Here is a 25,660-nt window from a genome sequence, read left to right on the forward strand (position 1 = left end):
CATTGATTCTCCCTATCCAAGAAAGAAAAAGTAATTCGTAAGAATTGAGTAAAGTTTGTAAGTTGGATAGCATAGGGAGAAAATTAAATTTATATAGTGTAGAGGGATCAGCGGTTAAATGAATCCCCAGAAATTTTAATTTTTCACGAGGCCAATGAAAAGGGGTTGTTTGTTTTAACTTCGAGACCTCTTTTTCTGATGCAGAGATATTAAAAATTTCAGACTTACTCATATTAATTTTGAAGTTAGAAAGAATTCCAAATTGCATAAACAAATCTGAGAGGTGTGAAAAAGCTGTTTTGGGGTTAGTAATCAAAAGTAAGAGGTCATCTGCAAAAGCCGCTATCTTGAATTCAATCTGGCCCACCACTAATCCCCTGATATCAGGGTCTTGCCTGATTTTCTGTATCAATGTTTCCATCACTAGGACAAAAAGAGAGGGGGAGAGGGCAGCCCTGTCTAGTGCCCTTGGTAATCTCAAAAGAGTTTGAAAATAATCCATTTACCCTGACCTTAGCAGTTGGGGTCGTATAAAAAGACATAATGGCTTCTATAAAAGGAGGAGGAAAATCAAATTTTTGCAAAGTGCAAATCAAATAATGCCAGCCAATTCTATCGAAGGCCTTCTCGGCATCTGTCGACAGAATGGTTAATGGAATGCCAGAGCGTTTAGCATGATAGATAGCAAGTAAAGTTTTTGTAGCATTGTCTTTTCCTTCCCTTCCCTTTACGAAACCCACTTGGTCAGGGTGGATTAATGATTCTAGGACACTATTAATTCTAGAGGCTAGAATCTTCGACCATAACTTCAAATCGGTATTAAGTAAAGAAATAGGCCGATAATTGCTACAAAGGCTGCCATCTCTACCCTCTTTGGGTATAATAGTAATGTATGCCTCCAGGGACTGTCTAGATGGGGGCCTCCCCTCCAGAAATGCATTAAACAAGTTAACTAGGTGAGGCAGGAGAATGTCTGCAAATTTTTTATAATAAATCACAGGGAAACTGTCTGGGCCTGGCGTTTTATTGTTTGGTATAGTGTGTAAGGTATCCTGAATTTCTTGGAAGGTAATTTTTGAGAGAAGAGATCTACTTTTTTCTAATGGGACCTTGGGAAGGGAAAGGGGGGCTAAAAATTTCTGTATCCTGTCTGCTGCAGTAGAGCAGTCTGTCATCGGTTCAGGAGTATCTAAATTATAGAGTGATTTGTAGTATTGTCGAAAAGTCTCGGCAATCTTGTCGGACCAAAACACTTTCTTGTTAGCTTTAGTAAAGACATGCTTTATGAACGTTTTTTCTTTTTGTTTTTTGAGCAGATGGGACGTGAGCTTACTGCATTTGTTCCCATGCAAATAGAATCTGTGTCTACAATGCATAAATAATTTTGCAGAGTTCACATTCAATAAATCTTTAAGTTTGCTGCGAAGAGAGGTGAGGTCCTGAAGAGAAGTCCGAAAGCTTGTTTTTTTATGGATGCGTTCTAAAGTGCTAATTTGTTGTAATAGTGACATGAGCTCCTTATCCCTTTGTCTTTTATGATAGGAAGCAATTAATATAAGTTCCCCCCTAATGACGGCTTTATAAGTCTCCCAAATATTGGGGGTAAGCTGATTATCAGTGATATTTTCAGTAAAAAAAAGTGCTATAGTAGTTTTTAATTTCTCGATAATATTTGGTTTGTCTAAAAGGGATTCGTTTAATCACCATGACATGGCAGGACGGGGTAACGTGTCAACAGAGAGCTCAAGAAAGATTGGGGCATTGTCATGATCTCAGTGCGGGTTTGACTCGCACACGTGGGGTTAATGTTTGGAACCAGTGCTGATGACTGGCATTTCTGGGGTTAAAGGTTGTGATCCCGATGCAGGCTTACCTGCACACCTGGGGCTATGATTGTGGCCTCTCCCTGGTTCTGGGGGAGGCTTCTTATAGCCTCAGGACGCTCCCATCCCTGTCAGTTATACTCTTGCCCTTGGCATTGTGTGGTGACCCCTGAGTGTGACTGGTGTGATGCACTGCCGTTGGCTGAATTTGCCTTCAATAGTCGGGTGAGTCAATCCACTGGTAGGTCCCCTTTCTTGATCAACTATGGGTTCAGTCCTCATTTTGGTGAGTTTTCTCGTCTGGATTCGGGGTGCTCTGGGGCTGAGGACTCTGTTCAGCAGTTAAAAGATACATGGGCAGAAGTCCAGCGGCGTATATCCAGGTCTCAAGGCAGGTATAAGTTTTTTGCGGACAGGAAACGAACACCTGGTCCCATGTTTCGGGTGGGAGAGAAAGTTTGGCTCTCCACGCGAAACATTAAGTTAAAGATTCCGTCAGCCAAGTTAGGACCCAAATTCATTGGCCCGTACAAGATTGTGGAAAAGATCAATCCAGTGGCGTATAGGCTGTGCCTTCCACCCTCTTTCAAGATCCCTAACATCTTCCACAAATCTCTACTGAAACCTTTTGAAGCAGTCCGGGGAGACTCCGAGTCTGCTGCTTCTCCTGTTTTGGTCGAGGGCAGGTGGAGTACGAGGTTGGTCATATTGTAGATTCCAGGTTTGTACGGCGGTCGGTACAGTACCTGGTTCATTGGAAGGGGTATGGACCAGAGGACAGGTCCTGGGTACCGGCCCGGTTGATGCATGCTGATCACCTGGTAGGGCTTTCCATGCTAAGTACCCGGGCAAGCCTGGGGGTCCAGAGGCCCCCCGTTGAGAGGGGGGTACTGTCATGATCTCAGTGCGGGTTTGACTCGCACACGTGGGGTTAATGTTTGGAACCAGTGCTGATGACTGGCATTTCTGGGGTTAAAGGTTGTGATCCCGATGCAGGCTGACCTGCACACCTGGGGCTATGATTGTGGCCTCTCCCTGGTTCTGGGGGAGGCTTCTTATAGCCTCAGGACGCTCCCATCCCTGTCAGTTATACTCTTGCCCTTGGCATTGTGTGGTGACCCCTGAGTGTGTCTGTGCTGTGTTCTGGTTGCTTGATTCTCTGTGTATGACTCGGTCTGTTCCCTGGATATCGCGTTGGATTCTGCCTGGTACCTCCTATGTCTGTTTGGTTTTGATCTCTGCTTGGCCCTGACTATCCGCTCTGTCTCCTCCCTGGTACTGTACTGTGATCCTGTGTATGACCTTTGGCTTTGTCTGACCTCCCATCTGTTTGTCCCTCCTGTACTCCGTTTGCCCGTACTGTTGTGACCTCCGTTTTGCCTGACTCTGAGTTGTTGTATGGTGTCCTGTCATATCTGAAAGCAGGACGCTAAGCCACGCCCCCTTGCAGTCACATGACCATAGGTCCCGTGCAAGCTTGTTCATTGTCAGTGTCCGCAGGTCCCGTGCCTCTTTACTTTCCAGCGCTGACTGGACCCTGACACTAATAGTTGAAGCACGCTTTGTCACCTCTGCTGCCCTGCTCCCCAGGTAACTCTTAGCACTGCTTCTGTACTCAGGACTAGAGTTGAGCGATACCGTCCGATACTTCAAAGTATCGGATCGGAATGGATCGGCCGATCTTAAAAAAAAGTATCGGTATCGCCGATTCCGATACCGGAAGTCCCATTCAAGTCTATGGGACTTCCAGTATCGGAATAAGAAAAACCCTGTTTTTGCCTTGTACAGCCTCTCTGGGGTCTGTACGGGCCTTTCGGGGGGCTGTGCCGGCCTGCCAGGGGGTCTGTGCAGGCTCCGGTGGTCTGTGCCGGCCTGCCGGGGGGCTGTGCCGGCCTGCCGGTGGTCTGTGCAGGCTCCGGTGGGCTGTGCCGGCCTGCCGGGGGGCTGTGCCGGCCTGCCGGGGGGCTGTGCAGTCTCCGGTGGGCTGTGCCGGCCTGCCGGGGGGCTGTGCCGGCCTGCCGGGGGGCTGTGCCGGCCTGCCGGTGGTCTGTGCAGGCATCGTCCGATGGGACTACAAGTCCCATCGGGCGATGCCTGCTACCATGACAGTGATTGACACATTAGCCAATGATGGGACAGTAGTAGTCCCATCATCCGGCTAATGTGTTGAATGTAAAAAAAAAAAAAAAAAAAAAAAAATTACATGCTACATACATGCTACATACATACAACATGCATACTACATACATGCTACATTCATGCTACATACTACATACATGCTACATTCATACTACATATATACTACATGCAACATACATACTACATATATACTACATGCATGCAACATGCATACTACATATATACTACATGCAACATACATACTACATATATACTACATGCATGCAACATGCATACTACATATATACTACATGCTACATACATACTACATATATGCTACATACATACTACATATATACTACATGCATGCTACATACATACTACATGCTACATACATACTACATACATGCTACATACATACTACATATACACTCACTGGCCACTTTATTAGGTACACCATGCTAGTAAGGGGTTGGACCCCCTTTTGCCTTCAGAACTGCCTCAATTCTTCGTGGCAGAGATTCAACAAGGTGCTGGAAGCATTCCTCAGAGATTTTGGACCATATTGACATGATGGCATCACACAGTTGGCGCAGATTTGTCGGCTGCACATCCCTGATGCGAATCTCCCGTTCCACCACATCCCAAAGATGCTCTATTGGATTGAGATCTGGTGACTGAGGAGGCCATTTGAGTACAGTAAACTCATTGTCATGTTCAAGAAACCAATCTGAGATGATTCGAGCTTTATGACATGGCGCATTATCCTGCTGAAAGTAGCCATCAGATGTTGGGTACATTGTGGTCATAAAGGGATGGACATGGTCAGCAACAATACTCAGGTAGGCTGTGGCGTTGCAACGATGCTCAATTGGTACCAAGGGGCCCAAAGAGTGCCCAGAAAAAATTCCCCACACCATGACACCACCACCACCAGCCTGAACCGTTGATACAAGGCAGGATGGATCCATGCTTTCATGTTGTTTACGCCAAATTCTGACCCTACCATCCGAATGTCGCAGCAGAAATCGAGACTCATCAGACCAGGCAACGTTTTTCCAATCTTCTACTGTCCAATTTCGATGAGCTTGTGCAAATTGTAGCCTCAGTTTCCTGTTCTTAGCTGAGAGGAGTGGTACCCAGTGTGGTCTTCTGCTGCAGTAGCCCATCTGCCTCAAAGTTCGATGCACTGTGCGTTCAGAGATGCTCTTCTGCCTACCTTGGTTGTAACGGGTGGCAATTTGAGTCACTGTTGCCTTTCTATCAGCTCGAACCAGTCTGCCCATTCTCCTCTGACCTCTGGCATCAACATGGCATTTCCGGCCACAGAACTGCCGCTCACTGGATTTTTTTTCTTTTTCGGACCATTCTCTGTAAACCCTAGAGATGGTTGTGCGTGAAAATCCCAGTAGATCAGCAGTTTCTGAAATTCTCAGACCAGCCCTTCTGGCACCAACAATCATGCCACGTTCAAAGGCACTCAAATCACCTTTCTTCCCCATACTGATGCTCAGTTTGAACTGCAGGAGATTGTCTTGACCATGTCTACATGCCTAAATGCACTGAGTTGCCGCCATGTGATTGGCTGATTAGAAATTAAGTCTTAACACACAGTTGTACAGGTGTACCTAATAAAGTGGCCAGTGAGTGTATACTACATGCATGCTACATACATACTGCATGCTACATACATACTACATGCTACATACATACCACATATATACTACATACATACTACATGCATGCTACATGCTACATACATACCACATACATACTACATACATACTACATACATACTACATGCATGCTACATGCATGCTACATGCTACATACATAACACATATATACTACATGCATGCTACATACATACTACATACATACCACATACATACTACATACATACTACATACATACCCTGTTTCCCCGAAAGTAGGACCCCCCCGAAAGTAAGACAGGGTGGGGGTTACGGGGGGGTCCTTCAATGTAAGGCCTCCCCCGAATGTAAGGCAGGGTTGGGGGCCGCTGTGAAATGTAAGGCCCTTACCTTTGGGCCGCCGCTGTCCCCCATTGGGTCCCCAGGCTCCAGAGGTGTCCTCAGGTGCAGCTGGGAGGGTCCAGCGCTCATGGGGTTAACTCGCCGTGTTAACCCCGCAATCCGCCCAGCTCAACAGCTCATTGGCCGCCCCTGTTCCCCACGTCACCGCCGGCCCCCGGCTCGAGCACTGATTGGTCCAGCAGCTTGGGCTGTAATTGGCCGCCCCAGCCCCACGACGTCACCGCTGTTTCCCTGCTGATTGGCACAGCGTTCCCTGCAGCACAGGCCTTCCGCACCCACAGCCGCACCGCAGAGGAAAACGTCCAGCATTTAAAAACCAAGTAGGGAAACATGTACTGTATAGGGTATGGGGCTGTGTGCAGTGGGATACGGCACTGTTATGGGGTGTGGGGCTGTGTGCAGTGGGATACGGCACTGTTATGGGGTGTGGGGCTGTGTGCAGTGGGATACGGCACTGTTATGGGGTGTGGGGCTGTGTGCAGTGGGATACGGCACTGTTATGGGGTATAACAGCATGTTAATAAATGTTAATTTATTGGTTAAAAAGAAATTGTCATTTTTTTTCGGCTAATGTAAGACCTCCCCCGAAAGTAAGACAGGGTGGGACTTTTTGGGGTAAAATTAATGTAAGACAGGGTCTTACTTTCGGGGAAACACGGTACTACATGCATGCTACATACATACTACATGCTACATACATACTACATATATACTACATGCATGCCACATACATACTACATGCTACATACATACTACATATATACTACATGCATGCTACATACATACTACATGCTACATACATACCACATACATACTACATATATACTACATGCATGCTACATACATACTGCATGCTACATGCATGCTACATACATACTACATACATACTACATACATACTACATACATACCACATATATACTACATACATACTACATACAATACATTCATGCAATACATACATAGACATACAGTACATATAACATAGAGTAACATACTTACCAATACTTGTCACATTGTTCCCCGAAGCCATTGTCTTTTACGGAATAAATATTAACATAACAAACCACAAAAATACTCACCCACGATCCGAAGCAGTCCACGAGTGTGTCCCACGACGATCTTGGGTAGAGAACTGCAGCATCAGCTGATGCTGCCGTTCTCTACGGGCTGCAGGAATCCAATGACGGAAGGTAGGTATCCTTCCGCACTGTATTCCTCCGCCACTTAAAAAAAAAAAAAGTCCCTAGTCTCACTTTATGCCATTGCTGTGTGGGAATTTCCCACGCAGCAATGGCATAAAGTGAGACTAGGGACTTTTTCGGCTGTCAATCAACTTTGAACTTCCGATTCCGATGCCGACTTCCGATATTGAAAAAATATCGGAAGTCGGTATCGGAATTCCGATACAGCAAGTATCGGCCGATACCCGATACTTGCGGTATCGGAATGCTCAACACTACTCAGGACACGCGCACTGGCTCTATGAGCAAGTGTAGTGCGGTGTCTCTGACAGGCATGATCTGAAATAGTAATGACCCCTATTTTAGTAGATCTGATTAATTGCAAAGCTTGTGCTTGAACTAAGAGAAGGTCGATTCGGTGGTATGAGGAGTGGGGAGGTGAGAAAAACGTAAAATCTTTCGTGGTGGGTTGTAGAAGACGCCTGGGATCGATAAGTTGAAGTGTTTCTAATTTATATAAAAGTTTACGTCTTAAGGCTTGAGAAATAGTAGAAGGACAAATGCAATGAGAGAAAAAATTCATTACACTCAACATATGTTATTCAATGAGTCAGTGCTGGTCTGCGAGATTTTCCTCAGCTGTAATCAGACTGAGGAAAAAAATCGTAGCATGCTGCAAGTTTCCTATTTTGCATCTGTTTTCTCTCAGAAAAGAAATGTATCATCAACTGATCTTCATGGGGCCATCGAGGGAATAAAAGAATCAACACTATCCATAAACAGGGAGATGGTCAGGGAACACTTAGCTAAAATGGTGGCTCAGTGGATAGCACTGCAGCCTTGGAGTCCTGGGTTCAAATTCCACCAAGGACAACATCTGCAAGGAGTTTGTATATTCTCCCCATGTTGGCGTGGGTTTCCTCCGGTTTACTCCCACATTCCAAAGACATACTGATAGGGAATTTAGATTGTGAGGCCCATCGGGGACAGTGATGATAATGTGTCCAAACTGTAAAGCGCTGCGGAATATGTTGGTGCTATATAAATAAAAAGATTATTATTATTATTATAGATTAATTCAAGTCTCCATGTCCAGACGAATTACATCCCAGAGTACTGAAGGAGGGAGAAGAAATGTTTGTACCATTCTCCATAATCTTTGAAAATTCTTTGAAAACAGAAGTACCAGAAGACTGGAGAAGAGCAAATGTTGTTCCTATCTTCAAAAGGGGAAAAAGGTGGACCCAGGCAACTATTGGCCGGTGAGTCTGACTTCTATACCAGGAAATATCTTTGAACAAATTATTAAACAACCTGTACGTCAGTACCTGGATAAGAATGAAGTGATTAAACAGAGTCAGCATGGGTTTGTAACTAATAAGTCATGTCAGACTAACTTAATTTCCTTCTATGGCGGAATCACTGACTGGGTGGATCAGGGAAATGCTGTAGATATAGTATATCTTAACTTCAGCAACGCATTTGACAAAGTATCTCACACTATCGTTATTGAAAAAATGACTAAGTATGGAATGGACAAGGCAACTGTTAGGTGGATTCATAACTGGCTTAGTGATTGGACCCAAAGATTGGTAATAAATGGCTGCACATCCCGTTGGAAGAATGTCTCAAGTGGGGTACCACAGGGATCTGTCCTGGGCCCTGTATTGTTCAACATCTTTATCAACGATTTAGATGAAGGAATTGAGGGTAAACTGATTAAATTTGCTGATGACACAAAACTAGAAGGTGCAGCAAAAAATACCCGAAGCAACATACTCAGAAGGGAGGTAAGAAAATTTCTAAAACAATCCACTGGGGGAGATTGGAACAAAACAAAATCTTCTAAACTACATGCTTGCAAATGCCAGAAGCCTCACAAACAAGATGGAAGAACTAGAAGCAGAAATATCTACAGGTAACTATGACATAGTAGGAATAACCGATACATGGTTAGATGAAAGCTATGATTTGGCATTTAACTTACAGGATTACAGTCTGTTTAGAAAGGATAATAAAAATTAGAGAGGAGGATGGATTTGTCTTTATGTAAAGTCTTGTCTAAAGTCAACTTTAAGGGAGGATATTAGTGAAGGGAATGAGGATGTCGAGTCCATATGGGTCGAAATACATGGAGGGAAAAATAGAAACAAAATTCTCATTGGGGTCTGTTACAAACCCCAAATATAACAGAAATCATGGAAAGTTTATTACTAAGGCAGATAGATGAAGCTGCAACCCATAATGAGGTCCTTGTTATGGGGGGGGACTTTAACTACCTGGATATTAACTGGGAAACAGAGACGTGCAAAACCCATAAAGGCAACAGGTTTCTGCTAATAGCCAAGAATAATTATCTTTCACAATTGTTGCAGAATCCAACCAGAGAAGCAGCACTTTTAAACTTAAACCTATCTAATAGACCTGACAGAATAATAAATCTGCAGGTCGTCGGGCATCTAGGAAATAGCGACCACAATATTGTACAGTTTCACTTTTCTTTCACTAGGGGGACATGTCAGGGAGTCACAAAAACAGTGAACTTTAGGAAGGCAGTTTGACCATTTAAGAGATGCCCTTAATCTGGTTGACTGGGACCAGGGTAGGTCACATGGGGGAGAGAGTGTATACCTGAGTGGTTCAGGGTGCAAGGTTCTGGAGGGTCAGTGTTGGGAGATTCTGCTAGAAGGATCGGATCCCTGGAGCATGTGCTGTGACCTTGGACCTGGTGAGGCCGGTGTGTTGGGAGTCCCTGGGAGTAGGGACGGATCCCTGAATAGCGCCCGTTGAAGCGTGAGTGTTGGGAGTCCCTAAGAGTAGGGACGGATCCCTGAATAGCACCCGCTGAGGCCCTGGACCTGGTGAGGCCGACGTGTTGGGAGACCCAAGGAGTAGGGTCGGATCCCTGAACAGCACCCGGACCGGCCACGTGTGTGAGCAGTCTGTGATGGCCTGCGTTTGGGGAAGCCACTGCCCGGCTGTGGTTCTGGAACCGTGGGGCAGCCTAGTGAATAAGGCACTGTCCGGATCAGTGAGCCCAGTGTGGCAGCTTCCCCGGGAGAAAGAGGGAACTGACAAAGAGTCGGCATCTGGAGCCGGAGCTCCTGCGAGGTAACCCCGAACATGGGGATATGACTGTTGGTGCCTGTTGTGTTCTATGAACATTAATGAACTGTACGGCCTGTGGTCGCCCACGGTAACTGGACAGTGAGGAGGTCCAGCGTGTTTAGGGACTACAAGGAAAAGTCATATGTTGGAATGTTATGAACTATGTGTAAGCCTGTGAGGTATACCATGGCTTACAGTGTGGTTTATGATGCCATAATAAACTGCATTGGACTGTTTTAAGTGAAAGTGTTCCTGTGTGCATCAATATCGCAGCCAAGCGAGTGTTCCCCAACTCACTCAGTGAGCGCTACCTTACATATGGTGGAGAATGCTAAGGGAACTGCTGTAGCCTTGTTGCTAGGGGCAATGTGTGGTGAGCACTTTGAAGCCCCAAGGGCTTCACAGAAGGTTATAACGTAGAGCCGTAAAATTAAAAAATCTTATTTTTTTTCCACAAAAATGATCTTTTCACCCCCAATTTTTATATTCCCAAGGGTGAAAGGACCCCAAAAGATATTGTGCTATTTGTCCTGAGTATGCTGATACCCCATATGTGGGGGTAAACCACTATTTGGGCACATGGCAGAGCTCGGATGGGAAGCAGCGCCATTTGATTTTTTTGGCCGGAATTGAGACTGTTGTGAGTTCATTTTTCCCTTCACCGTGGAGGTCTGATGAACTCCCTCCTCTGGTGAAGGAAGGTAGTGAGGCTGATTACCAAACACCTGGGCAGCTAGATGATGACTAGGTGGCTGGAATTGAGGACTGGATATAAGGCAGCCGACGCCCTTCTGCCTTGCTGGTGATCCTGCTGGATTCTTGGAGACCAGTCTGATTCCTGCGTCTCAAAGCTATGTTTTTCTGCTCTGCTTTGTACCCTTCAGTTTTGTTTTTGTTTTGCCTTGTTTTTTGGGAGTTCTGCCATCCCCGGCCGGGGGTGAGCTGAATTCCATTTTTGTCTCTGATCTGTTGATCTTTTGCTCTGTCTTCAGAATATACCTGAGTGCTGATATAGTCTTTTGAAGCCTAGCGACTTCAGGGCCTGTTTTTCCTATCAGTCGGTTGGCACATTTTGGATAGGGTTTTTGCGGATGGCAGACAGCGGCTTTCCTGTCCTGTCCTATTTAGTTAGCTTGGGCCCCATCATTTGCTCAACCTATCTTTCTATCTGTGTTGGCGTTTTCATCTTGCTTCACCGTCATTATATGTTCGGGGCTGCCTATTGCTTTGGGGTCTGCTCTGGGGCAGTTTAGTTTTTCCCCTTTCTGTCTTTAGGCTATGTAGTTCTCCGGCTGTGATCGAGGGGTCTAGGGCACCGCAGGAACACCCCACGGCTACTGCTAGTTGTTGTGGATAGGTTCAGGGGTCTGCAATCCGATAGCTGCCAACCTCTCTGGTTTTTCTGGACTTAGCTAGGCTAGTGTTTTGTTTTTTCCTCCTTCGGTGACTCATCATAACAGGACACCATGTCTCATTTGGAGAGCCCCTGATGTGCCTAAACATTGGAAACCCCCCACAAGTGACCCATTTCGGAAACTAGACCCCCCAAGGAACTTATCTAGATGTGTGGTGAGAGCTCTGAACCCTCAAGGGCTTCACAGAAGTTTATAACATAGAGCCGTAAAATTAAAAAATCATATTTTTTCCACAAAAATGATCTTTTCATCCCCAAATTTTTTTTCTCAAGTGTAAAAGGACCCCAAAAGTTGTTGTGCAATTTGTCCTGTGTACGCTGATACCCCATATGTGGGGGTAAACCACTGTGTGGGTGCATGGCAGAACTCAGAAGGGAAGGAGCGCCGTTTGACTTTTTCAACGCAAAATTGGCTGGAATTGAGATCGGACGCCATGTCACGTTTGGAGAGTCCCTGATGTGCCTAAACAGTGGAAACCCCCCACAAGTGACACCATTTTGGAAACAAGACCACCCAAGGAGCTTATCTAGATGTGTGGTGAGCACTTTAAACCCCCAAGTGCTTCACGTAGAGCCGTGAAAATAAAAAAATCATATTTTTTTCAACAAAAATGATTTTTTTGCCCCCAAATTTTTATTTTTACAAGGGTAACAGGAGAAATAGGATCCCAAAAGTTGTTGTGCAATTTGTCCTGAGTACACTGATACCCCATAGATGGGGGGAACCACTGTTTGGGCGCATGGCAGAGCTCAGAAGGGAAGGAGCGCAGTTTTGGAATGCAGACTTTGATGGAATGGTCTGCGGGCGTCATGTTGCGTTTGCAGAGCCCCTGATGTGCCTAAACAGTGGAAACCCCCCACAAGTGACACCATTTGGGAAACTAGACCCCCCAAGGAGTTTATCTAGATGTGTGGCGAGCACTTTGAACCCCCAAGTGCTTCACAGAAGTTTATAACGTAGAACTGTGAAATAAAAAAATCATATTTTTTCCATAAAAATGATCTTTCTTGCCCCCTAATTTTTATTTTCCCAAGGGTAACAGGAGAAATTAGACCCCCAAAGTTGTGCAATTTGTCCTCAGTACGCTGATACCCCATATGTGGGGGTATCCACTGTGATCACCTTACTGCGAATCTTGGGAGGCAGAATGCAAAAATCCATAAAAGGTGAAGAATTGTTGGTTTTTTTACGCCGTTCCTCGTGCGGTATTAATGATATGGCGACTTTATTCCTCGAGTCGGTGCGATTACAGCGATACCAGATTTATATCCTTTTTTCATGTTAGCTTCTGTCACACACTAAAAAATGCTTTTTTTTGGAAGAATTTTTGTAAGAAATTTTTGAATCGCCGTATTTTGAGAGCTATAATTTTTCCATATTTCGGCCGACAGAGTCACGTGAGGGCTTGTTTTTTCCGGGACGAGCTGACGTTTTTATTGGTACCATTTTCAAACAAATAACATTTTTTGATCGCTTTCTATTCCAATTTTTGTGGAGGCAGATTGAACAAAAACCAGCAATTCAGGAATTGTTTTTTTTCTCTCTCCGTTCTGCGTGTGGTAAAATTAGTATGGCAGCTATATGCTTCAGGTCACTACAATAACAGCGTACCTCATTTATATCTTTATTTATGCTTTGGTGTTTTTTTACACAATACAAACTTTTATAGAAAAAATAATTATTTTTGTATCACTTTATTCTGCGAGCTATAACTTTTTTATTTTTCTGCTGATGGAGCAGTACGGTGGCTCATTTTTTGCAGGACAAGATGAAGTTTTCAGCGGTACCATGATTATTTATATCCATCTTTTTGATTGCGTGTTATTGCACTTTTTCCAAGTGGTATGATGATACCGCTTGGAAAAAGTATAATTTGCTACTTTTTTTTACAGCGTTCACTGAAGGGGTTAACTAGGGGGACACTTTTATAGATGGGATTTTTACGGACACGGCAATACCAAACGTGTATTTTTTTTATTCTTTTACATAAAAATGTGTATTTTTTAGGGGATTTTTATTATTTTTTAATTTTTTTTACATATTTAAATTTTTTTTTTTTAATCTTGTCCCTTTATGGGACTTTCACTTTCGCGTTCATTTCAGGTATAATACATTGCAAAGCTCCAGCATACCTTGTGGGAATAAAAGGACATGAAATAGGAAAAACCCAATGTGGCTAAACAAAGAAGTAAGAGGGGCAATAATCAGTAAAAAGCATTTAAACTACTAAAGCAAGATGGCACCGTTGAAGCTCTAAAAAAACTATAGGAGAAAAATACTTTCTCTAAAAAACTAATTAAAGCTGCCAAAAAGGAAACAGAGAAGCACATTGCTAAGAAGACTAAGACTAATCCCAAACTGTTCTTCAACTATATCAATAGGAAAAGAATTATAAGTGAAAGTGTAGGCCCCTTAAAAAATTATAGATGATGAGGAAAAAGCTAATATATTAAACACCTGCTTCTCCAAGTTATTCTCGGTGGAAAATGAAATGCTAGGTGAAATGCCGAGAGACAAAGAAAACCCTATATTAAGGGTCACCAATCTAACCCAAGAAGATGCGCGAAATCGGCTAAATAAGATTGAAATAGATAATTCTCCGGGTCCGGATGGCATACACCCACGAGTACTAAGAGAATTACGTAATGTAATAGACAAGGGACTCTATAGCGACGGGTCTGTTCCACAGGACTGGTGCATAGCAAATATGGCACCAATATTCATAAAGGGCTCTAAAAGTGAACCTGGAAATTATAGGCCAGTTAATCTAACCTCTATTGTTGGTAAAATATTTGAAGGGTTTCTGAGGGATGTTATTCTGGATTATGTCAATGAGAATAACTGTTTAACTCCATATCAGCATGGGTTTATGAGGAATTGCTCCTGTCAAACCAATCTAATCAGTTTTTATGTAGAGGAGGATGAGTCAGTATTCCCGGAGGCCCGGTGTCTGGGTGAAACTTTGGAACCCCCCAACTCAGGGATTTAAGGCGCATTTGATATTGTAACTGTACATACTTAATGGTCTTGCTCAGGAACGGGGACTGACACCCTATATCCTTATTTTTCTGTAAATGAAGAGTTACTCTATTGGGTAACCAAGCAAAGAGGTGAGGTAATCAAGCAGTTACTAGTGCCAGGGCCATACAGATGCAATGCATTAGATGTGTTATGTGGTCATCTGGGTGTACAAAAAAACCCACGAAGGTTCCTTCAGAGGTTCTACTGGCCTGGTTGTCACCAAGAAATACTAAATTATTGTAGGACCTAACCCACCTGTCAGCTGAACTCTCCAGTTGCTCACTTCTGTATCCCCTCAGCACCGTTGCCCATCATTGAAGTCCCATTTGATCACATAGCCATGGATCTACTGGGACCCCTGGTCAAGTCCACCAGAGGGCATCAGGATATCCTGGTGGTCCTGGACTATGCTACACTGTATCCGGAGACTGTACCACTACTAAACTCCTCCGCCAAGTGTATAGCTTTAGAGTTGGTCGCGTTCTTTCCCAGAACATTGTTGCCCAAGAAGATCCTAATGGACCAAGGAACTCATTTCATGGCAAGGGTGATGCGAGAGTTGAGCAAAACTTTGCAAATCACAAAACTCAGGACCTCAGTCTACCATTCACAGAAGGACGGTTTGGTGAAGAGATTTAATAAAACCTTGAAGGCCGTGTTAAATAAGGTCGTAGAGAAGTACGGCTGAGACTGGAAGTGTCTACTGCACCTTTTGTTCTCAATCAGAGAAGTCTCACAGGCCTCCACTGGTTTCTCCCCTTTTGAACTGTTATATGTCTGACACCCTTGTGGACTCCTAAATGTAGGGAAGGAAACCTGTGAGGTGACGTGTACACCCTACAGGAGTGTAATCGAACATGTGGCCCAGATGCAAGAGATTGCCAAGGTGATGCCCCTTGTAAAAGAACACCTCAAAGCACATGAGGCACAGTCGAGGGTGTACAATAGATTGGTGAGCATAAGACACTTCAAACATGGGGATCAGGTACTGGTGTTGGTACCTATGGTGAAGAGAAGATTCCTTACCAAGTGGCAGGGCCCTTATGAAGTAGTTGAAAAGGCTGGCGGCATCAAATATAAAGTCCATCAACCAGGGAGAAGGAAGGCCTTCCAGGTGAGTCACATCAACCTGATTAAGCTGTAGCGAGATAAGTAGACCGTGGAAGCTTTGTGTTTGGTGGCTAAGTCTGAAAGAGGTTGAGGTGGCAGAGTCACTGTCACGTGCCCAAAAGCAGCAGTGCAGAAAGTTGCTACATCAGAACAGAGACCTGTTTTCAGAATTACAGAGTTGTACTCAGGTTATAGAGCATCATGTTCGGGTGAAATTGAAGCCGTATCAGATTCCTGAAGCACGCTGATAAGTGATCTCGAAAGACGTGAAGTGGATGCTGAGCCTGGGATCCATTGAAGAGTCCAAGAGTGGCTGGTCCAATCCCATAGTCTTAGTACCGAAACCAGACGGAGAATGGTGGTTTTGCAAAGACGATAGGAAGCTTAATGAGGTCTGTAAGTTTGATAAGTATTCAATGCTCTGTGTCGATGAACTGACTGAAAGGCTAGGACCGGCCTAGTACATTACCGCCCTTGAACTCATGAAAGGGTATTGGCAAATTCCTATGTCTGAAGATGGCACAGAGAAGACTGCCTTATCAACGTCAAGCGGTTGTTTCCATTACACAAGGAGGCCGTTTGGGTTGTAAGGCGCTCCAGCCACCTTCCAGAGAGCCATGGACCGGATTCTAGTTCACACGAAATGTACACAGCGGCCTATCTGGATGGCATCATGATCTTCAGCCAGAATTGAGGAAGCAATTTGAGCAAAGTCCAGGCAATGCTTGAAGCTCTAGGGAAGGCTGGGTTTTCCATAAACCCAAAGAAATGTGCCATGGGCATGTAGGAAGCTAAATACTATGTTGCAGTAAGTGGTGAAATAAAGCCCCAAATAAATCAAGTTGACATGATCCAGAATTGGCCACAAACTCTCTCCAAGAAGCAGGTTATAGCATTCCTGGGTATTGTGAGATAGTATCGCCGGTTTATACCTAACTTCGCAATGATAACCACTTCTTTGCTTGACCTCCTTAAAGGGACAAAGTTTGCTGTGGCTAAATGGTCTCCAGAAACTGAGATGGCCTTTCAGGAACTGTGTAAATAGCCAGTGTTGGTGGCAATGAACTTCTCTAAGCAGTTTGTTGTCCAGACAGACACTTCAGATGTCGGACTGGGTGCTGTCTTGTCACAGGATGGGAATAGGGAAGAGCACCCCGTAATGTATCTAAGTCGAAAGCTGTCTTCCTGAGAGAAGAACTTTTCCATTAGGGAGAACTAATATTTGGCCTTCATGGTTTTGGGAAGGGGGGTATGTAAAATGGCCCACTGGACAGGTCCTTGAGGGGCGATATGTACAGTGCTGTGCAAATTAATTGGGACAAAACATTTTTTTAAGTAAAATCATAAGTTGGTTACCAGTCAGTGATTCAAACCAGTTTTAACTGCTTTGAACAGGCACTCACACCTGTTCAAAGCAGTTAAAAGTGGTTTGAATCACTGACTGGTAACCAACTTACGATTTTACTTAAAAAAATGCTTTGTGCAAGAGGTTTGAAACCTAGGTGATATAAGCCTGGGAAAGCAGTCTATAGCATGTATAATGCTGAAAGAGTTAATAGGACATATCAGGGTCGGGTTTTAAGGGCAGTCAAAGAGATGGGCTGGACTGGCTGCTTACATATCCCCACCAAGGGGGTGTGGTATGGCCAATAAAAAGCAGGCCAGTTATCTAATTCAGTGTCTGCGTGTGGAGGTGTGTAGACCTCCAGTATTGCTTGTGTTTGCTAATGGACTCAAGAGCTGGACACTAAACTGAGCAGGCGAACCCACTCTACTGTATGGGCAATTTACTTTATATTTCACTCTGTGCTGGAAAAGGCAGTCTTTTTGTTTTAGTTATGCTGAGCGGTTTATGAAGTTTCAATAAACCAACCTGGACATTATATTGAAACGGCTTCCTGTGCCAACCTCAACCACAGCTGAATGAGTAGAAACCCTACACTATCTATTATCTATTACTTATCATATCTAATAACTTTATATCATCTATCTATCTATCTTTTCATGAAAAAAGGTAGGCAGCACTCCAATAGTTACCAAAACAAGAGGACTTGATTTAGCCCATGTGGCGTGGTGACGTTTGAACCTTGAGAAAGGTTCATTTTGACCGAAGCGTCGCCATGCCTCATGGGCGAAACAAAGTCCCCTTGTTTTCTCAAAAAATTCTAAATTAGTCCAAAAGGATTATAATAAAACCAGACTGACTGAAACAAAAAAAAACTGTAGAAAATATATCTAGAGAATCTCTGCTAATAACACATATACAGTACCAAAAAAAGAGACAGGAACAAACACTATGTTTAAAGTTCCAATTATAACCCAATACAATCAGGAATGCAAATTTTTAAAATGCATCATAGAGAAACATTGGTCTCTCCTGCAGGGAAATAAAATAATAGGGGACCTAATTCTGCCCAAATCCAGTTTCATCTTTAAAAGAGCTAACAATCTGGCAACTAAAATAGCACCAACAGTGGTAAGAGGTAATATGTCATGTAAGAGGGAAGGAAGGTTTCTTCTCATGCAAAAATTGCACAATGCAAGCAACAGGAAAGTGTAGCCCAATATACAACTTTAAAACCTTAGAAAATAAATGTATAACAATAAAAACCCATATAGCTTGTTGTGCTAGGTGTGCTATATTGCATAAAATGCCCATACCAGAAACATTATATAAGTAGGACCAATAGCGTAGCTATTGGGGGTGGCAGAGGGGACGGTCGCTTATAGGGGTGTATTATTCAGTATAGAGTCTGCTCCCTCACCCATCATTCCTCTCTGCCTCTGACACTGCGGGTGCGCGATGACGTCACTTCATTGCGCACCCACTGTGTGCCGGGCAGTGCAGCCGCTGAGACCGGAACCGAGCCGGGAACGGTACGGGGCATGAGGAGAGGTGAGGATTGTGTGTGTGTGTGTGTGTGTGTGTGTGTGTTTTTAAAAAAAAAATATATCAGTGTGTGAGTACTGGACTGTGGCGTCATTCTCTGGGGGGCTACAATATATTCTACGGGGGTCTGTATTATATTCTATGTGGGAGGGTTGCATCAGACTCTTTGATGGGGCTACAATATATTTTATGGGGAGGTAGGCTGTATTATATTCTATGGGGGGGCTACATTATATTCTATGAGGGGTTGTATCATATTCTATGAGGGAGGATTGCATCATACTCTTTTATGGGGATACTTTGTATTCTATGGGGAGCTAGGCTGTATTATATTCTAAGGGGGGCTGGGCTACAGTATATTCTATGGAGGGCTGTATTATATTCTATGGGGCTACATTATATTCTGGGGGCTGTATTATATTTATTATACTCTATGAGGGGTGATTGCATCATACTCTGACGGGGCTACATTATACTATATGAGGGGGCTACATTGTATCCTATGGGGGGCTGCATTATATTCTATGATGGGGCTACATTATATTCTATGGGGGGCTGCATTATACTATATGAGGAGGGCTACATTGCATTCTATGGAGGGGCTACATTATACTATATAAGGGGGTGCATTATATTCTATGGGGGGCTGCATTATATTCTATGGGGGGCTGCATTATACTGTATGAAAGGGGCTGCATTATATTATTTTCTATGGGGGGTTACATTATATTGTATGGCAAGGCTGAATTATACTCTTTGGGGGCTACAATATATTCTGTGAGGTGGCTGCATTATGCTCTATGGGGTGGCTGCATTATACTATATGTGGGCTGCATTATACTGTATAGAGGAAAATGGGGAATACGTTATATTATAAGAACTATGAGGTGCATTATACTATGGAAAGTGAATTGTACTGCATGGATGACTATGGCGGTGCATTATACTATATGGAGCACTATGATGAGTGTATTATACTATATAGACTACTATAAGTCTCTAATGATCTTCTAACAGTTAAATCTAATGGTCACTACTCCATGCTAATTCTCTTGGATCTCTCCGCAGCATTCGACACTGTGGATCATCAGCTGCTCCTCACTATGCTCCGCTCCATCGGCCTGTTAGTTTTCTTTAAGAAATCCTCTTACTCCACACTCATTACCTGTATTAATTGCACCTGTTTGACTTTGTTACCTGTATAAAGACACCTGTCCACACACTCAAGCAATTGCACTCCAACCTCTCAACCACGGCCAAGACAAAAGAGCTGTCTAAGAACACCAGGCTGAAATGGGCTACAGGACAATAGACAAGCAGCTTGGTGAGACGGCAACAACTGTTGGCACAATTATTAGAAAATGGAAGAAACACGAGATAACTGTCAATCGTCCTTGGTCTAGGGCTCCATGCAAGATCTCGCCTCATGGGGTAAGGATGATTGTAAGAAAAGTCAGGAATCAGTCTAGAACTACATGGGAGGATCTGATCAATGACCAGAAGAGAGCTGGGACCACAGTCTCAAACATTACCATTAATAACACACTACTGTCACGGACATAGTTCGTGGAACCAATGTGCCACGAACTGCGGAGGGCCGTGATAAGTCGAGCACTGGACTGTTCACTAGAGCCTCTAATGGTGAGGTTAGACTTGGCTCCCAATGCAGGCCAGGTGCCACTCCAGGACAGACCAAAGCTCATGCAGCAGCTGGACCCAGAAGGTCGGACTGGATGTAGCAGCAGGTAGAGCTTGTATCAGAGACTCAGAGTGCAGCTGACCAAGTTTGTATCCTAGTGCAGCAGGCAGGAATTACACTAGAGTGCAGAAAGCAGGACTTGCATCCAAGTGCAGCAAGTAGAGTTTGCTTCTGAGTGCAGCAAGCAGGATTTGCATCTGAGTGCAGCAAGCAGGATTTGTACTTAGAGGACAGTAGGCAGGATTGCATCTTAGTGCAGGAAGCAGGATTTGCATCTGAGTGCAGCAAGCAGGATTTGTACTTAGAGCACAGCAATCAGGAATTGCACTGGTATGCGACCTTTCACAACATAAACTGTAAACAGGAAGGTTGCTCAGGCACCTCCCCAGTGGAGAGGAAAGCAATATATACATAATGCCTTATAACCATTGGCTGGGAAGGAAATAGCAAGTGCATGTGCTGGCCCTTTAAGATGGTGGGAGCGCGTGCACGCGTGCCCTTAGGACATGGCTGGAGACCCGGCTGGAAGTGTTGCTGGGAGCATGCGGAGCATAAGGAAGAGAGGAATCAACTGCAGTGCTGGTGAGTGAAGTGACACGCTGGAGACCCTGCCTGTCAGAGCAGGGACCCAGCGTGGTGCTAACAACTACGCCATCAAGGATTAAAATCCTGCAAGGCATGCAAGGTCCTCTTGCTCACACCAGCACATGTCCAAGCCCAGTTGAAGTTCACCAATGACCATCTGGATGATGCAGAGGAGGCATGGGAGAAGGTCATGTATTTACATGAGATCAAAATAGAACTTTATGGTATCAACTCCACTTGACGTGTTTGGAGGAAGAAGAAGGATGAGTATAACCTCAAGAACACCGTGCCAACCATGATACATGGTGGAGCGAAACCTCATACTTTAGGGGTGCCTTTCTGCAAAGGGGACAAGACAAGTTCACCATATTGATGGGAGGATGGAAGGGGTCATTTATAGTGAGGTTTTGGCCAACGACCTCCTTCTCTCAGTAAGCATTGAAGATGGGTCGTGGCAGGGTCTTCCAGCATGACAATGACCCTAAACACATAGCCAGGGCAACTAAGGAGTGGCTCCGTAAGAAGCATTTCAATGTCCTGGAGTCACCTAGCCAGTCTCCAGACCTGACCCCAATAGAAACTCTTTGGTGGGAGCTCAAAATTCAATGTTGCCCAGCAACAGCCCTGAAACCTGAAAGATCTGGAGAAGATCTGTATGGAGGAGTGGGCCAAAATCCCTGCTGCAGTGTGTGCATACTTGGTGAAGAACTGCAGTAAACATCTGACCCTTCTGTACCAAATATTACGTTCTGTTTGTCTATTGTATCAAATACTTATTTCATACCATAAAATGCTAATTAATTATGTAAAAATTATACAATGTGATTTTCTGGATTTTATTTTTAGATTCTGTCTATCATGGGGGAAGTGTTCCTACGATAAAAATTATAGACTTCACCATTTCAAATCCATATTAAATACTTATTTAGGTGAAACTACCATCCTGTGCCGCATAATAAAATAATACTTCAAATACCCGTGTGATACCGTGTGCTCCCCAGAGTATCCAAGTCCCTCACATGTGATCCTGTCTGCTGACCAATGTATCTAATTCTATCATGTGTGATGCAGTCGGCAAAAACAGTCATCTAATCCAGTCACACGTAATGCTGTCAAAGAGGCGCACACAGTGGTATCTCACATTCTTGGATTGGTCGTACCTCTGTAACTTGGATGGGGTATAGATGGCTGCTGCTCTGCATAAACGTCATAGTTGTAGCGATCATTTGATTGATATCCAGAGCCTAGAAAGAAGAGACAGACACAAATGTTTATTAAAGGGAACCTGTCAACAGGATTGTGCTCAGTAACTACAGACAGTGTCAGGTCAGCGCCGTTATACTGATTACACGGATACCTGATGATGAATAGAGATGAGCAAATATTTCAATGTTCGGTTCGGATTATGATCACTGAATTTGCACTATTCACTGATTAATTTGTTGAATATTCGCCGAACATAACCAAACGCCATTCAGGTCAATGGGAGGCAAAAACAAACCAAAGCACAACACCGTATAATGGCCCCAAATGCTGCCAAAACATATCAAATGAGGGACAGACACCAGGAAAGTGGCCTCAATTCACCCACAGAACTAATTGTCACCGGTGGTCACTGTATCACCTGTACACTATATACAGAGGTCCTTTGTATAATGTCACCAGTAGTCACTGTATTACCTCTACACTGACACAAAATGCAGACCTCCTGTGTATAATGTTACTGGTGATCACTGTATTACCTGTACATTATATACTGTATACAGCGCTCCTGCTGTGTATAATGTCGCCGGTGATCACTGTATTACCTATACACTGACACTGTATACAGAGCTCCTGTGTAAAATGTCACTCTTGATCTCTGTATTACCTGTACATCATATACAGAGCTCCTGTCTATAATGTCACTGGTGGCCACTGTATTACCTGCACACTATATACAGAGCTCATGTTCCTAATGTCACTAGTGGTGTAGTGTGAATATAACAATGGCTATTTTGAGTCCATATTGAAATATACAGAATGCAGTCACACCATTACAATGCAGCATTATATAGAATGCATTCAGACAATTACAAAGCAGTATTTCTGGTTATACATTTATAGACAGACAATGCTCATAGTGACACAATCTTGAGAACTGTTTACTTATTGTCTGAATGCCTTTACCTCACGAACAGTTCTTAGGGTCCTGTTTCACATAGCGACGCACCAGCGATCCCGACAACGATATGACCTGGTAGGGATCGCTGGTGCATCGCTACATGGTCGCTAGTAAGCTGCCAAACAGGCAGATCTCTTCAACGACGCACCAGCGATCCTGACAATGATGCGACCTGGTAAGGATCGCTGCTGCGTTGTCACACAGCAGCTATTCTGAATGATTCCAGCCCGCGTCCCTGAGTTCTGTGTCGCCAGCGATGCATGCTGGCCAGCAGGACGCCGACAATGAAAAAATGGCCCAGGACATTCGAGCACGATCAGCGATATCCAGCAGGGGGGCCGGTCGCCGCTGTGTCACATGTAGCGAGATTGCAGGCGAGATCGCTGTTGCGTCACAAAATCGGTGACACATCAGCGATCTCGCTATGTGAGACGGGGCCTTAAGTTTCTCTATGTTTGTTGTTTGTTTTTGTAAAACATAAAGGTTTATTTAACGTCTGTCTGTGGTGGATTTATTTAACCCTTGTGGGCTTTTATGTATCTATGGGTTTATGGCCCATCATTTGATGTCCGCCTGGTATCTTTGTTTCATCTAATCTTGAAAGCTGGCCACTGGACGGGCAGGGTGAAACCACAGTTACACATTGTGCAAATCACTATATAAGGCCATAGAAACATGACTAAGGGTCCCGTTACACATAGCGACGCTCCAGCGATCCCGACAATGATACGACCTGGTTGTTAGGCGTCAGATTCCTGCGTTGGCTCTGCAGGAATCCAGACCCTCACATTCTGTAGTCTCCTGCTGTTTATCTACTGCAGTGGAGATTGCAGAGGAGATTGACTTGCAGGAAATCTCTCCAGAGGCTAAGTCCTTATGTCTATCTTCTGAGCATGCTCATGAGACGATCTCCCATTGGAGACCGGGAGTCATGTGCTCACGTCCTGCTCCAGATATCCTTGGTCCAGCTCGGAGATCTGGAGGCTTCCGGAAGGTCCTGGCTGCTATAAAAGGCGCGCATGGCTGTTCCGCCATGCGCTAGTATAGTCATACTTGCTGCTGTGTGAATGAGGATGGATGCATGATTCTGGTGAATGACTCATTTGAAACCCCTACCCTCTGATATTACGTTTGTGGTTAGGGGTTGAGTTTAGTACCAGCGCGCCTCTGCTTCATCATCCACAGTTGCTAGCGTCCGACATTGCGCTTGCGTACTAGCATTGTCGTGTAGCGGCAGTGTCTCATGCCGCGCTGCAGTAGCAGCCCTCCTTGGCGTCCGCAGTTGCGACGTCGCACACACGGTAGGTCTAGAGGGACGCTGTCCTTAGCTCTGCTCCTGTGACCAGATACCGTGTGTGCAACTACTCTGAGCACTGTGACTTTAACATGCTCAGCCCTATTGTATTTGTCTTGTGTTTGGCATCTCTGTGACTCAACAGAGATTGCTCTGCGCACCTGGGTGAAGTTTAACCCCGTGCGCACCTCCTCCATATTGCTCCTGCTACCACTTAGCAGCGGTTATATCACCTACTGCACGGTGGACCCTGAGCGGTGAACGCACTTTATTTGTTTTTTTTATTTAGTGCGTTCCGCCGTTCCTAACACTGGTAAGGATCGCTGGTACGTCGCTACATGGTCGCTAGTAAGCTGTCAAACAGGCAGATCTCACAGCGACGCAGCAACGATATGGCGATCCGTATAACGACCTCGGCGGTCGTTGGGACCTTGTCACACAGCAGCTATTCTGACGACTCAGACCTCGATAGGCGTGCTTCAGCGTTGCCTTTTCCACGCCCCTCTGCTCCGATTGGTGGCCACTACTGCGCTATCACTACGCGGTTTGCTTCAGCATCCCTGTCTGAGTCGCTAGTGCGCTATTTATTTGTGGATCCACAGTTACTGACACGGGGACACGCGATTATTATAACTGTACATGTTAAATGTTATGATTGCATATAATTGATAGCTGACCTATAAAAGGAAACGCTACAAAGAACCTAATTTGGGACCACCACTCAGAGCTGAGGGGGCGTTGAAAAGACAAAGCAAAATCATGCCTATGACCCTGAGTTCTGAGTCGCCAACGAGGTCGCTCGCCGTTGTTATGGCGTCAAACACAGCTATGCATGCTGGCCAGCGGGACACCAATGATCAAAAAATGGCCTAGGACATTTGAGCACGATCAGCGATATCGCAGCAGGGGGCTGGTCACCGCTATGTGTCACACGTAGCGAGATCGCTGGCACAAAACCTGTGACGTTTCAGCGATCTCGCCAACGATCTCGCTATGTGTGAAGTACCCCAAAGAAGCATAAAGTTGGGTACCTGTACACATGTACAGTGTTGTGATACCTGCATAATTGGGGATGCCCATACAGTGTGGTGAATTTCCCCGGGGTTCTCTGTCTTGTTGTTGCTTCTCTGATATTCCAGATGGATGATGATTAAAAGCCTCTTGGTGATGGATGATGTCTGTATATGTACTTAA

The 25,660-nt window shown here is 44.6% G+C and overlaps 1 protein-coding gene across 4 annotated transcripts in view; it reads right to left on the reverse strand.

The window, feature by feature from the left end:
* Window positions 1-25,660, reverse strand: part of SRPX2 (sushi repeat containing protein X-linked 2) — a 112,200-nt gene that overhangs the window by 63,079 nt on the left and 23,461 nt on the right. For all 4 annotated transcript variants that reach the window (XR_012234867.1, XM_073589832.1, XM_073589830.1 and 1 more), the window contains one exon: window positions 22,169-22,252. Coding sequence is in view for 3 of the 4 variants with exons in the window: in XM_073589832.1 (XP_073445933.1) it covers window positions 22,169-22,252 (84 nt within the window). In the remaining variant the exon portion in view is untranslated. The remainder of the gene's footprint in view (window positions 1-22,168; window positions 22,253-25,660) is intronic.

Source organism: Dendrobates tinctorius, unplaced genomic scaffold (genome assembly GCF_039654945.1).
Source record: "Dendrobates tinctorius isolate UK_male_01 unplaced genomic scaffold, ASM3965494v1 ptg000114l, whole genome shotgun sequence".
NCBI classification, from domain to species: domain Eukaryota; kingdom Metazoa; phylum Chordata; class Amphibia; order Anura; family Dendrobatidae; genus Dendrobates; species Dendrobates tinctorius.